The sequence below is a fragment of the Salvelinus fontinalis genome, chromosome 26 (genome assembly GCF_029448725.1).
Source record: "Salvelinus fontinalis isolate EN_2023a chromosome 26, ASM2944872v1, whole genome shotgun sequence".
Taxonomy (NCBI): domain Eukaryota; kingdom Metazoa; phylum Chordata; class Actinopteri; order Salmoniformes; family Salmonidae; genus Salvelinus; species Salvelinus fontinalis.
The window spans coordinates 12521621-12537382 of record NC_074690.1 but is presented as its reverse complement, the minus strand read 5'-3'; the positions used below and the strand labels follow the sequence as shown (position 1 = coordinate 12537382).

The following is a 15762-nucleotide window of genomic DNA, read 5'->3' as shown; positions in this document are numbered from 1 at the left end:
TCCAGTACCCCCAACAGTACAATCCCAGTCCTCCAGTACCCCCAACAGTTCAACTCCAGTCCTCCAGTACCCCCAACAGTACAACTCCAGTCCTCCAGTACCCCCAACAGTACAATCCCAGTCCTCCAGTACCCCCAACAGTACAATCCCAGTCCTCCAGTACCCCCAACAGTACAACTCCAGTCCTCTAGTACCCCCAACAGTACAATCCCAGTCCTCCAGTACCCCCAACAGTACAATCCCAGTCCTCTAGTACTCCCAACAGTACAACTCCAGTCCTCTAGTACCCCCAACAGTACAATCCCAGTCCTCTAGTACCCCCAACAGTACAACTCCAGTCCTCCAGTACCCCCAACAGTACAACTCCAGTCCTCCAGTACCCCCAACAGTACAATCCCAGTCCTCCAGTACCCCCAACAGTACAACTCCAGTCCTCCAGTACCCCCAACAGTACAATCCCAGTCCTCCAGTACCCCCAACAGTACAATCCCAGTCCTCTAGTACCCCCAACAGTACAACTCCAGTCCTCTAGTACCCCCAACAATACAACTCCAGTCCTCCAGTACCCCAACAGTACAACTCCAGTCCTCCAGTACCCCCAACAGTACAATCCCAGTCCTCCAGTACCCCCAACAGTACAACTCCAGTCCTCCAGTACCCCCAACAGTACAATCCCAGTCCTCCAGTACCCCCAACAGTACAACTCCAGTCCTCTAGTACTCCCAACAGTACAACTCCAGTCCTCTAGTACCCCCAACAGTACAACTCCAGTCCTCCAGTACCCCAACAGTACAACTCCAGTCCTCCAGTACCCCCAACAGTACAATCCCAGTCCTCCAGTACCCCCAACAGTACAACTCCAGTCCTCCAGTACCCCCAACAGTACAATCCCAGTCCTCCAGTACCCCCAACAGTACAACTCCAGTCCTCCAGTACCCCCAACAGTACAACTCCAGTCCTCTAGTACCCCCAACAGTACAACCCCAGTCCTCTAGTACCCCCAACAGTACAACCCCAGTCCTCCAGTACCCCCAACAGTACAATCCCAGTCCTCTAGTACCTCCAACAGTACAACTCCAGTCCTCTAGTACCCCCAACAGTACAATCCCAGTCCTCTAGTACCCCCAACAGTACAACCCCAGTCCTCTAGTACCCCCAACAGTACAACCCCAGTCCTCTAGTACCTCCAACAGTACAATCCCAGTCCTCTAGTACCTCCAACAGTACAACTCCAGTCCTCTAGTACCCCCAACAGTACAACCCCAGTCCTCTAGTACCCCCAACAGTACAATCCCCAGTGGTCTAGTACCCCCAACTGTACAACCCCAGTCCTCTATTACCCCCAACAGTACAACCCCAATCCTCCACCCCCCCAACAGTACAACCCCAATCCTCCAGTACCCCCAACAGTACAACTCCTGTCCTTCTTTGGACACTGTGTTAACAACCCTCCAGACGAGCTTCAATGCCATACAACTCTCCTTTCGTGGCCTCCAACTGCTCTTAAATACAAGTAAAACTAAATACATGCTCTTCAACCGATCGTTGCCTGCACCTGCCCGCCCGTCCAGCATCACTACTCTGGATGGTTCTGACTTAGAATATGTGGACAACTACAAATATCTAGGTGTCTGGTTAGACTGTAAACTCTCCTTCCAGACTCACATAAAACATCTCCAATCCAAAGTTAAATCGAGAATTGGCTTCCTATTTCGCAACAAAGCATTCTTCACTCATACTGCCAAACATACCCTCGTAAAACTGACTATCTTACCAATCCTCGACTTCGGCGATGTCATTTACAAAATAGCCTCCAACACCCTACTCAACAAATTGAATGCAGTCTATCACAGTGCCATCCGTTTTGTCACCAAAGCCCCATATACTACCCACCACTGCGAGCTGTACGCTCTCGTTGGCTAGCCCTCGCTTCATACTCGTCGCCAAACCCACTGGCTCCAGGTCATCTACAAGACCCTGCTAGGTAAAGTCCCGCCTTATCTCTGCTCGCTGGTCACCATAGCTGCACCCACCCGTAGTACGCGTTCCAGCAGGTTTATCTCACTTGTCACCCCCAAAGCCAATTCCTCCTTTAACCGCCTCTCCTTCCAGTTCTCTGCTGCCAATGACTGGAACGAACTACAAAAATCTTTGAAACTGGAAACACTTATCTCCCTCACTAGCTTTAAGCACCAGCTGTCAGAGCAGCTCACAGATCACTGCACCTGTACATAGCCCATCTATAAATAGCCCAAACAACTACCTCTTCCCCTACTGTATTTATTTAGCTCCTTTGCACCCCAGTATTTCTACTTTGCACACTCATCTACTGTCAAATCTACCATTCCAGTGTTTTAATTGCTATATTGTATTTACTTCGCCACCATGGCCTATTTATTGCCTTTACCTCCCTTATCTCACGTAATTTGCTCACATTGTGTATACAGACGTATTTTTCTACTGTATTATTGACTGTATTCCATGTTTAACTCTGTGTTGTTATATGTGTCGAACTGCTTAGCTTTTTCTTGGCCAGGTCGCATTTGTAAATGAGAACTTGTTCTCAACTTGCCTACCTTGTTAAATAAAGGTGAAAAAAAAAAAAAAAAAAAATCTCTCGCTGTGTATAGCTAAAAACCAGTCACTCACCCACTCCTCCAATGGCATGACATGACATCCTCCTAGGAGATAGCTAGCTAGCTAACGTTAGGCTCTGTGTTTTTAGCTTGCTATATAAATAGATACGCTAGCCTATTAGCCATGTTATGACTGACTTGTGATCATTGACCTTGTTAGTTTGATTGTATTGACATTCCCAGCCTGTTACATTTGTCTGTTTTTTTTGTCCAGAATATTGAGTCATTGAAACTGAAACAGTGCACCCTGAATGGAGGCAGCAAACAAAGGGAAATACCTAATGAGTGTGTTTTTGTATTCTTATGATTGGGACCTACTGGCTTATTATGTCAGAGTTTATGGACTTCTTATCCTTTAACATCATGCTGTGTGTGACTGCTGTCTTCCCATCAGCCCTACACAGGGGTGTAGTGGTACCTGGAGAAGTGGGTATACTCAAATGTTGCCATAAAGTTTCCAAATGGCCCGCCCAGCGAAGGAAAGGCACCCTGTTTTTTTTTTTTTTTTTAAGTATTTTATTTTTGCATTTTCCAATTAACAACATTCAAGACAAACATGACAAGATATTAGACAACAATAGGACAAAGTGACAATAACAGATGAGCGTAACAAAGAAAGAAAAAATAAAACAAATTATAATTATATATACAGACATACAATAAAAAATAAAAATAATAATGAGACATTGGATCATAAGGTCACCTGCCGTAGGCTACATATTATACGTTACGTGTGAAACATTATATAAGGATAATCTAGAGGTTCATTCAATGTGATGTGGGGGGAGATTCTCCATATAGTCAATAAAAGGTTGCCAAGTTCTGTAAAATGTATTTAACTTATTCCTCAAGCGGTAAGTAATTTTCTCCAGTGGGATACAACTATTAACTTCTGATAGCCACATTGCAACTGGCAGGGGGGAATCCAATTTCCATTTCAAGGCGATACATTTCTTGGCAATCGCTAACAATATTTCTGTTAGCTTTATAGTATGGCTTTGCCTAAGATTGGTGTTAGTAAAGTTGCCCAGTAGACAGACCTCCGGGTCTAGAGGGAATGCAACCCCATGAATTGAGGATATGGTATCGCATACCCCCTGCCAGAAACTGTGTAGTTTTGAACACTGCCAAGTGGAATGGAGGAATGTTCCTTCATCTGAGCCACATCTAAAACATAGGGAGGAGATATCAGGGTTGAACTTGTGCAGTCTAGATGGGGTGATATAAAGCTGATGGAGGAAATTAAACTGAATCAGTCTGTATCTGGAGTTCAATGTGGATGTAACACCATCCCTGCATAGGTCACTCCATAGACCCTCATCGAGATCAATACCCAGATCTTTTTCCCATCTAAGTCGGGGTTTATCTAGCCCAGGCAGTGTTAGTCCTGACATAAGAGCATCGTAAACACGGGAAATGGTCTTGAACAGTGGTTGGTCTGCGTGGCAGAGTTGTTCAATAGGTGACATCTTAGGTAGGTTCCATTGTCCCTTGAGAGACACCCTAATAAAGTTTCGTAGTTGTAGGTAGCTAAAGAAGTCCCTTGTAGGCAAGTGGTATTTCTGTTTCAGCTGATCAAAAGACATAAGAACTCCCTCCTCGTAACAATGCTCCAGAAGGGTGATCCCCCTATCAGACCATGGTCTAAAGTTACTATTCTGGAAAAACATAGGAATCAATCTATTGTTCCATAAAGGGGTTTTAGGGGAAAGGAATCCCCCTCGTCCGAACAGCTCATGTAGTTTGCCCCATGCCAGGACAGAATGTATGATTAAAGGGTTGTCTGTGATGGTTTTTATAGATTTTCTGTCCCATTTGTAAAACAATTCTGCCCCAGTGTCATCATTTACCTCAAGCTTTTCAATGTTCAACCATGAGGGAGAGGGACCCTTGTCAAACCTCTGAGCCAGAAACCTAGACTGCGCTGCCCAGTAGTACATTCTAAAGTTGGGGAGGTTTAAGCCCCCTTGACTGTAATCAAGGGTCAGTTTATCCAGGCCAACCCTAGGGGTTTTGCCGTGCCAGATAAACCGTCTGGTCATCTTGTCGAGAGAGGAAAAGAATGCTGCGGGAACAGGGATAGGGAGAGATTGAAACATATATAGAAATCTGGGCAGGACATTCATTTTAATTACATTGATTCTACCCAGTAGAGTGAGAGGTAAGTCCATCCATTTACAAAGGTCACCCTCCACCTTTTGCAACAAATTGGCCAGATTGAGTTTATAGAGGTTGTTCAGGTTACCATCCACCATTATGCCCAAATATGTGAAGCCCATAGGCGACCATCTAAAAGGAAACTTGTGCTTGATGGTATGATGGTCAGAGACAGACAACGGTAAGATTTCGCTTTTATCTAAATTTACCTTATATCCAGAGAAAGAACTATAACACTGTAGTAGGATCTGCAAGTGAGAGAGGGAGTGTTCTGGGTTTGTTAGAAATAAGATAAGGTCGTCCGCAAAGAGTGATAATTTATGGGTATGGGGGCCCACCTCAAAGCCATGTATGTCAGGGCACGTTCTAATAGCCTCAGCCAACGGTTCGATGGCGAGGGCAAAGAGGTGGGGGCTAATTGGGCAACCTTGTCTGTTCCCCCTATAGAGAGGGAAAGAGGAGGAAGTAATCCCGTTGGTAGCAATCCTAGCTTTAGGAGATTTGTAGAGTGATTTTATCAAATTTACAAACCCGGTACCTAAACCAAACTTTTCCAAGACGCGAAAGAGGTATGGCCATTCAACCCTATCAAAGGCCTTTTCAGCGTCGAGGGAGACTGCGACACTAGGTATTTTGTTTTTGTTAGCAAGGTGAATTATATCAAAGAACCTTCTGAGATTGTTGGAGGACAATCTATTAATTATGAAGCCAGTCTGGTCTGGGTTGACCAACAGGGGAAGACATAACTCCAGTCTCTTAGATAGCATCCTGGTGACCAGTTTACAATCTGTGTTAAGGAGAGAGATTGGTCTATATGAGGCGCACTTCAGTGGATTTTTCCCTTTCTTGTGGATTACAGTAATCACTGCTTGAGAGAAAGACTCTGGAAAGCAGTTGTCTTCCCTGGCTTTTTTAAGTACCTCCATAAGGTAGGGGACCAACAGCTCCCTAAATTCTTTATAGAACTCTGGAGGGAAGCCATCCTCCCCAGGAGATTTATTAGAAGGTAAGGATTTAATGGCCTCCAACAATTCAGGAACTGAGAAGTGTTCACTCAGGCGCTCGCTGTCTTCCCCTGACAGGCATGGGAGGTTGAGAGAGGAGAGAAAGGAGTCGATCTCTGATAGATCATCGCTTGATTGGGAAGTGTAGAGGTCTTCATAGTATTTCTTAAAAGTATTATTAATTTCAGTAGGGTCGAAAGATATCTCATTAGTGAGAGTTTCTATAGCATTAATTGTCCTCTTACTTTCCTCTGCTTTCAGTTGCCATGCCAATACTTTGTGTGCTTTCTCTCCAAGCTCGTAATAACGCTGTTTTGATTTAGTGATGGCCCTCTCAGCTTGATATGTGTTCAGAATATTATATTTCAGTTTTTTATTTACCAAAAGCCTGTATAGATCTTTAGTTGGGCCTCTTTGGTAGGTTTTCTCTAGCTCTGAGATTTCAGATTCAAGGGCACTCATTTCCGCACAGTGTTTTCTCTTCAGCCCTTTAGTATAGGAAATGATCTGTCCCCTCAGATAGGCCTTCAATGTGTCCCAAAGAATGAAACTGTCAGGAGCAGAGGGTTTGTTTGTCAATGTGAAAATATTGATCTGCTCTTTGATGAATGCACAAAATTCAGGTTGCTTTAGGAGTGTAGAATTTAGTCTCCATCTATATGCTCCATTTACCTTGGTAGGAATGGAGATTGATAATACCAGGGGAGAATGGTCACTAAGCAATCTGGGGAGATACTCGACATCTAACACTCTATGAAACAGTTGTGTCGACAGTAAAAAGTTATCTATGCGTGTGTGTGTCTTGTGTGGGTGTGAGTAAAAAGAGTAGTCCCTATCCTGTGGGTGCAACTGCCTCCAGATGTCTAGTAAATTGAGATCTTTCATGAATGACATGGTAAGCTTGCTTGCTTTGGTAAGAAGTGAGGGTTTATCAGAGGACCTATCAAGAACTGTATCTAAACAAAAATTAAAATCTCCTCCAACCAGTAACCATCCTGGTGTTGCTTGAGCGACCTGAAGAAAGACATTCTGAATAAACATATGGTCATCGAAGTTAGGAGCATAAATATTCAATAGGGTCCAAGACTCTGAAAACATATGCCCCTGCACCAAAACAAACCTGCCAGAGGGATCAGAGATGGTGTTGCTAACGCAGAAGGGGATGTGTCTACTTATCAAAATTGCAGTTCCTCTTGCTTTGGAGTTAAAAGAGGACGCAAAAACTTGTCCTACCCATTCCCTCTTCAATTTCTTGTGTTCACTGGCTGTAAGATGTGTTTCTTGTAAAAACACGATGTCAGCCTTTAATTTCTTAAGGTATGTATAGACTCTCTTCCTTTTAATCGGGCTGTTAAGACCTTTTACATTGAATGTGACATATTTTAGTGGATTAAGCATAGTAGGGTTTCAAATATGTAACTGAATGGAAATCTATCATATGTAGATAGTTAGGAAATGTTTCAACATTGGTTTGAACACAGAAGTGACCTATGTGTCTCTTTAGGAAGGAAACAATAAACATAGAAAAAAGGGGAAAAAAATAAAGAATCCCACCCACCCCGATTGTTAGGCTAAAACCACAATCCCAACAATCAAACATGAATACACTTGTAGAGAAACATTGCTGCTCGCTTTCCATCTTGCTCTTACTAGCTAAACCTTGGCGTAAACTAAAACCTGCGAGCTCTCTAAATTGAAAACAAACGTTGTGAATAGACATTTATGGCTGAATATTTACTGCCCACGGTAAGGGCTGCTTGAGTCTCTTTTCGAAAGATTAACATAAATGAGGGGGAAAGCAGTGGGCCAAAACCCACTTATTTGCTTCGCCCAGTGATATGTACTAAACCAAAATATACTCTCCTGTAAATGTAATAGAACTCACCCCGGAAAGATACGGTTAGTTGAAAATGTACAAACCAATTATAGCGACCAGGAGGATATCAGCGGTTCAGTCCGGAAAAGAGAAAACAAACAAACTGCATCTTATCCCCCAAAGAGACCGTTCTGGCTCAGACGTTGCTCAGTTCTTTGAGAAAAGTGTACACTTCTCCCGGCGTGTTGAAGAGATGGCTTCGACCGTTGTACTGAACTTTCATCCGCGCAGGGTGGATGAGGTAGCCGATGATGTTCTTCTCCTTCAGTGCCTTGGCGGCAGGTCTGAACTGCTTGCGACGTCTTGCGAGATCCGCGCTCATATCCGGGAAAAGGCTGACCCTCTTGCCATCAATGGTTATGTCCCCTTTGGCTCTTGCGAGTTGCAGTACCTTCTCTCTGTCTTGGAAACGGAGAAACCTGACCAGGACGGCCCGTGGGGGCTCATCTGGCCGGGGTTTCGGCGCTGATGTTCTGTGGGCGCGTTCGATTTCCAGTGGCTTGGTGAAGTTGATTGTGCCTAGGACATCCGGGATCCATTGAGTGAAGAAACGGACCGGGTCACGGCCCTCGCTGTCCTCTTTCAATCCCACGACACGGATATTACTACGTCTGCTCTGGTTCTCCATCTGATCTACCTTGTTTTTGAGGTAGGCATTGTCCTTTTGCAGTTGTATCAAGACCTGGTCATGTCGAGCGATGGTGTCTTCAACTGTGCTAATGCGCAACTCTGCCTCAGTCGTTCTCAAAAGGAGATCATTCATGGAGGATTTCAGGTCGTCAATGGAAGAATGGAGTTCGGCCGTTCTCTTATCGATTTTCATAGAAAGACCTTTGTTACCATCCTGAATTTCCCGGAGGAGAGTAGCCAGCATGTCGGCAGGCTCGCAAGAGGCCGAGAGCAACAGTCTGGAACTGTCGTTTGAGTTATGAGGGCTAATGCTAATCTTGCTAGCGTTATCGTTATCTTGGGAGTCAACGACGTTTTGGTCGTCCTTCTTGCCTCTCTTTCGGCGGTCCATGGCTATTTGGGAAGGTAAGTACTTGACAATTTATCAGCCGATGTTAGAATATTGTTTCAACGTTGTTATTTAGGTAATAATAGAATAACTTTGAAGAGCCCGGTTTGTCAACGTCTGCTCAGCTCCGCGGCATCACGTGACCCTCGGCACCCTGTTTTTAAATGAGTTTTCCTATAGATTTTTCAGATTTTCACTCTCAAAATCACGTTTTTTTGTTGTTGAAAAAATACAAAAATGTGATGGTCTAAGTCCACAACAATGCTGAAACCACATCAATCTGATTGGGTGGGCCTGTCAGGGCCTGGCTCTCCAGTGGGTGGGCCTTTGTTCACCCAGGCCCATCCATGTCTACGCCCCTGATGCATGATGACAATTGCGCATCACAAATAGCCTACTAACCAACACTTCGGACTTTTTCAATACATGGTTTGCATACTCATTATTGTCTTAGGTAGCATTTACTGGTAAATATCATAAGTTGAAACATCTTTCCTACCCTACCGGCTACCGATGTCATTTTTCTGTGAGCTGCTCTATGCCAACAAAAAACAGTTGAGAGCTGCACACTCATGCTGCCTGCAGATAATATTCCGCTGAAACTAGGCTGTGTTCGGAGCGCATGTGAATATATTTCACGTAATTTGCGACTGTATAGGCTAATTTGTGCATGGTTTCTCTATTGCACTACATAATTGATAAGTTCTAAACCTCCACTTCAACTTTGATAAGCATCAGTAGGGATTAATTAGTGAGTATACGCAATGCAGACTGAAAGGAAACTGGGAATAGGGTTTATACCTGCGTATAGTCTCCACTACACCACTGGCCCTTTGTTTTACAACGAGTGCGCTATCGTACATGAGTGCGCTGGTAGTACGGTTGCTGTCCTTACAGAATCACGAACCTGTTCACCACTGCGCAAACATGTTTATAATAGATATAAAGGCTGTTAAGATACTGTATTAATGATTTAAGAAAGGAGTGTCGATATTTGGCCAGGCGACGCGGTTTTATGCGCTGACTGAATGGAAACGGATAATTTAGAGTTTTTTTACTCGCTGGTCTCGGCTGGTCTCGGGAAGAAATTACGAGTCCTCACTGTCCGAGACCAAGTAAAAACAGTACAAATGTATCCGACACCGACACCGAGACAAGACCAAGACACTCAATATATGGTCTCGAGACCGGCCTTGAGTACTACAACTCTGAAAATAGGTTTGTAATACAAAAGAGAGGGAGTGAAAGAGGAAGTGTGAAATTTAATTCGGATTTTCGCATGTGGAGAGAGCTACAGAGCGAATGCTCAATTTAGAAACGACATGCAAGTGAAATGGCCAGGTAAGCCCCTCTTGACCCCCTGACCCTAGACTGATGATATCCACTCAGTACAGCCAAACATCTCCAGGGTATTGGCATGCTTATTAAAGCAAGGACGATCATCCTTTCACTTGGTGTATATTGACCATGTGTTTAATGGGGTTAGGTTCCCCAACATGCTCATGTAAACAATGGACACACACACACACACACACACACACACACACACACACACACACACACACACACACACACACACACACACACACACACACACACACACACACACACACACACACACACACACACACACACACACACACACACACACACAGCATCTGTGTGTCCAAGGAGGCAGTAATAGATGTCCCCAGACTATTCCTTTCTCATCTAGGTCATCAAGATGATTCACCAACCATCAGAGGGCAGATGTTATAAACTGAGGAAGCACTTTCGTCTCCTCTGTAAATATGTGTGTCCAATCTGATAATGACACCGACACACACTTGAGCTGCTTGCCCTGGTGCCTAGGTACGCACTTAGTGGTGACCCTAAAGGCAGACAGAGGAAGAGAGGGAAATGCATAGTATCCTGAGACCTAACCATAGGTGATGACCTCTTCTCCCTGACAGGCTTAGACTAGCTGACAGACTCTCCCTTGGGAGTCACTCTGAGCAGCACCAATATTGACCCATGTCATGTGATCACTTCATGATTATGATGATGAGTAAGGTGTTTAGTCATTTCTCTAATACCCTCTATAATATATGATAAATGGTAAAGTGTCAATGGGGAATTGTATGAATGAATGGAATTAGATTACATTACAAGATATTGGGGTGATGTTTCTCATTGTGGTTGCTATGGCAGCGTTAAAGAGATGATTGTATGGTTTCCATAGCAAGACTGCAAAGATCAAGCTCTTATTAACTTAAATGCTGGCTAAATTCTGGTAAACTGCCAGCTCCAGTTGAGAGCAGTTCAGAATCATGAAGATAAACAATTAAAGTCCCAAATACAGCAATTTGTGTCTGTTACCCTTAAAAAACAAGGGGAGAGATGTATAAAAAAATAACGCTCAGATTATCCCATTCTTCTGAGTGATGAAGTAGAATGAAAAATGTAACCATTGAGTCCCTGTCTGAGCATGCAGCCCCTTTGACGTCCAGTTGGGCTTGAAATGTGCCACGGGGAGGGGATGGGTGTAAGGAGGGGGATAAGAGGGGCGAGGAGGATTAGGGGAACAAAAGGATCCTTCTCTGTCATCTTAAAGAGGATCTTCTCCTGGCTCATCCCCTGCTCTCTGGCGGCAGATTTATTTTTCAGAGAGAGGGTGGCTGGTGCAGAGAGTGATGGAGGGAGGGAAAGAGGGAGGAGGACAGAGAGAAGGTGGAGTGCAGATTTCAAACTAATCTTTAACTTTAAGTCCTGCAGTCTCTCCCAAACGAAGCCCCCTTTCCCAGACACCGTGTTGTCTATGGCAGCCCAGTAGCCTGGCACCCTATTTTTCTTCTCACGCTTTTGTCACGTTGGCATTTAAGTGCCCTTTTTCACCGGCTGGATGACCAAGTGAAGGAGCCCCTTTGAGGGACATGAAAGAGACAGACTTTAACTACCCAGCCCAGTCTCCTCTTAAAACAATACCAAACGGGAAACAAATACCCAATTTGTTGACAGAAATCTTTCAGGCATGTTCTATATCAGAATCAGTCAGAGAGGCAAGATGACTAGTTAAAATGAGAGTTTGGGGAACAGTTACCCCCCGGAGACAATGGAGATCTATGATAGGAGAATAGAGGGAGATATACTGCTTTATACTGCATCTGTTATGATCGTTTCATCCAATAGCTTTTCACAAGATGGATAAAGACATTTTGACTTCAACTAATGCTATTTTTTAAATGACCATAATTTACCTCCATTAAAGAAACGTTGCCATCAAGTTACACACATGCACACACACACACATGCACACACACACACACACACACACACACACACACACACACACACACACAGAGACAAAGAGCGAGAAAGAGGTCTCATTAATATTTCACTAGTTGTAACCGTAGCAAGCATGAGGCCACAATGATATTTGGTCGAGTAATTTGGGAAAAGAATGGATCTATGCAAATTCATGAAAAAAAACCACACTTTACAATGAAACAACATTGTTGCCAGATGATTATAGCAATTAATTTCCACCAGTAAAACCCTGTAGAAGAGAATTGTATATCTGACACATGCATCAGATGAACCCTGGTTCTGAGCAGTGAGGAGATCCTGGCCCACTGTTCCTCCATTGCCTAAGACCTTTATTAGACTCCTTGTTCTCACCTTCTACTTCTCAGTTTTAAGATGGACTTTATTTGCTTACAAACCCTTACAGTCATCAGCCTTGGTCTCTGATATGGCCTCCACAGGCACAGACAACCTCATGGTGAACTGAGGTAGAGTTAATCCTAAATGAGATGGGGTTGGTACAGGGAGGGACCAGGTCCTACTGTTTGTAGCCTGGCTACATTGCAGGTGGTGGTGCTAGTTGAGTTGAAAGCTGTTTTGCTTATACCATATAATCCCAGCCCCAGGCTGTAGGTTACATTCAGACACACAGATACATGCAGTATATGAATGTGTACGTAAGTAATGCTTTCACGTAGAACACATGCATGCACACACAATACGCGCACACATATACGCACACACATATGCACACACACACACACACACACACACACACACACACACACACACACACACACACACACACACACACACACACACACACACACACACACACACACACACACACACACACACACACACACACACACACATCAGCTTCATGCACAACTTCCCACGGACTATGCAACACAATCACACACACCAATTCTTTCAGAGGCTCTGTCAGACACTGAACACGTAACCTGTGCTTTCTTCCAACACTCCTAGCTAACAGGGAGGCTGACTGACTGACAACATAATACAAATCTGTACCTAAGGGTTAACTCAGACAGGTCAAGGGTTAAGGATCATTTTTCACTTCTATTATCATGTCAAAGAGATGTGCATTCATTACTGTGATACCGGCAAAATTCAATAATGAGAACATCAATAAAAACATAAAATGACGTCTGAATTTTTTTATTCAAGGTATGGTGTTCATTTACCTCCAATTTGTCAGATACAGCCTAATCTATATCACATATCAACACATGAAATTCACCTGATGATCCATACATTTGGAGGTTCTAGTCTTATTGATTAGGATGTGTGTGTGTGTGTGTGTGGTTACTAGTTCAGATTGTTTGCACTGGCTAAAAAATTTGTTATTTCATTATTTGCTGCCCATTTTGGTCAATAAACTATGACAGGGTGTAAAAATCGCATAAAACTAATTTGAGTAAGCATTTTTTCTGGATGGGATGAGTAGCAGGCGGGAGGTGTCGTCGCATGGTGCTGATTAGAATCACTGGCACTGTCCACCAAGTGTGGTGCTGAAATGTCTAAAACAGCAGTGCGCAGACTGATCACAATAAAGATATTGTTAACTATTTCACTCAAATGACAAGATGTAGGCCTATCTGTAAAACGACGAATAGGCCTATTGTTTTTGTTTGTTCAGATAGGCTGTAGGCTACGCAAATAGGTACTTGGCAGGAGGATAGATTAGGTGTTTTGCAGTAAGGGTTAATTCCTTTAAGTATGCAACAGGTTTTGATCTAAACCGGTTTAAACATGAATAATCTGATCATGTAGCCTAATCTGGCACTGTTCTGGGTTGTGCCAGTACCCCAGTTGCGCCCCAGACTTGTGAACCAAACAGCTCTACAGGGGGAACGACTCTAATCTAGATTCTGGTTCATGCCGAGCTTCAGCAGCGGGGGAAGGGAACCGTGAATGCTGCTCTGTCCTATCCTCTGGGAAAGAGAGGGCTAAAACTGCTGCCGCCTCTTCACAGACTCAGCTAGGAACCCCCCAGCATTACCTCATCAAATTCCCATTGCGTCGTATTACGGTATTATATCTCTATTCCGGGATTTGATGATAACAAAACCACACAGAATGGCGGCGATGGAACTCACTGCGTCTGTGTGAGTCCAGTTGAGAGGCAGTGAAAATCATTTGATCACATCAGAAGTTATTTTGAGCATGTAAACATTCGAGGATGACATGGCAGAGGCGCCGAGTGTAGCAGGAACTAAAGGAATCGGGGCGCAGGTGTATGAAGATGTTTCCCTCTATGAGGAATATGAGTGTAAAATATGCTACAACTACTTCGACCTGGACCGTCGCACGCCCAAAATTCTGGAATGTTTGCACACTTTCTGTGAAGAGTGTCTGAATACTCTCCACCTTCGTGAGGACCGAGGATGGCGCATCGGCTGCCCTCTCTGTCGCCACCGGACCCCGGTGCCTGAGTACAGGATACACAATCTCCCCAACAACACTAAAGTTACCGATGCTTATCCATTCTACATCCAGGATGACAGTCTTCCGCAGGACATCCTGCCACCGTATCCCCCTCCTTTGCACCCAGCGCTCACTGCCGCATACCGCCGCGAGGTGGCGAACGAGGCAGCCGTAGCTGCGCAGGAACAGGCTATCCCGTCTGTAGCTGTGGTCGGAGGTAATGCCGCTGCGAACTCTTACGACAGTGCTGGATACGAGAGCTGTCAGAACTGTAGGCGCATCGTGCTAACCACAGGCTGTGTGTGCGCCATTTTCGGCTTCGTCTCCATGCTTGTGCTGCTGTTTCTGGGACTCATAGTCGTGCATAACTTCAACAACCCTCCGTCTCCAGTCGGCCCTATCTGTTTGTCTGTAGCCAGCATCATGGCCATGTTCTCTGTTGTTATGACGTGGTTGGTGTGCTGGTTGAGATATAGGCCTGACCCGGAACCCGGGCGTGCTGCCTCCTCCAATGCCAGCAGGAGACATGTAAATGTTTTATGAGATTACATTTAAAATGTGTTCACTTCGTTGTATTAATTTATTGACGTGTCAGTTATTAAGTGTAGGGTATACTATATATACTCAAGTTTGTTATACACAGTAAGTAAGCCATGATACACTCCTTTCGGTAGTCTGGTTGACATAGAAGGGGAGTGTATCACATGCTAGTGATCCCATATTATTGCACCAATTTAATTGTGTAAAATCTCTGCCCTATTTAGTGTTGCATCACATTGTGTTCCTCATCTGCCTCTGGTGGGCCTGTCATATCACCCTGCATGTAGGCTAGGTCTTGACTCATAGTCAGATTGTGTGTTCTTCTGTGTCAAATGTGTCGCCCATATTCACATTAACCAAAGAATAAAGCTAGTGAACAAGTGTCATCTGCCCTTGCTGTCCTGGCTGTTATGTATAGGTTAGTACTATTTGATGGCAGAAAGGATTTAGAGCAGTTTCTTAGTTAGCCGGACCCTGGGATGTAGTCCTTCAGATGGTTTTATATGACATTGATTCAGGCAGTGATCCTTGAGTCTTGATCTGCCAGCCCTTTCCCTCCTTTCTGATCTGACATTACTGGATAAGTGTACATGTATTTGTAGTTCATATTGATTGTTATGACTACATTGCCTCACCAGTGCCCAGTTTTTTCAAGTTATCTATCTGGATTCCGCCTATCGGATAGGATTAAATGCATAGAAATAGAATGAACAGAACTCACAAATCATTGACATGAATGGGGACTACCGTTCTTTTTTATTACATTTCTATGCATTTAATCCTATCCGATAGCCGAAT

General features: G+C 44.2%; 1 protein-coding gene across 1 annotated transcript; it reads left to right on the top strand.

The window, feature by feature from the left end:
- The first annotated feature begins 13814 nt into the window (after positions 1 to 13814).
- Positions 13815 to 15356, top strand: LOC129823653 (E3 ubiquitin-protein ligase rnf152-like). Its single transcript, XM_055882530.1, has one exon. It carries the CDS (start codon positions 14185 to 14187, stop codon positions 14965 to 14967), a length of 783 nt encoding a protein of 260 aa, XP_055738505.1. The 5' UTR covers positions 13815 to 14184; the 3' UTR covers positions 14968 to 15356.
- The last annotated feature ends 406 nt before the right edge of the window (positions 15357 to 15762 follow it).

Bases quoted from the DNA above. Each gene is read 5' to 3' on its own strand.
- LOC129823653 (XM_055882530.1), top strand. From the start codon at position 14,185: ATGGCAGAGGCGCCGAGTGTAGCAGGAACTAAAGGAATCGGGGCGCAG.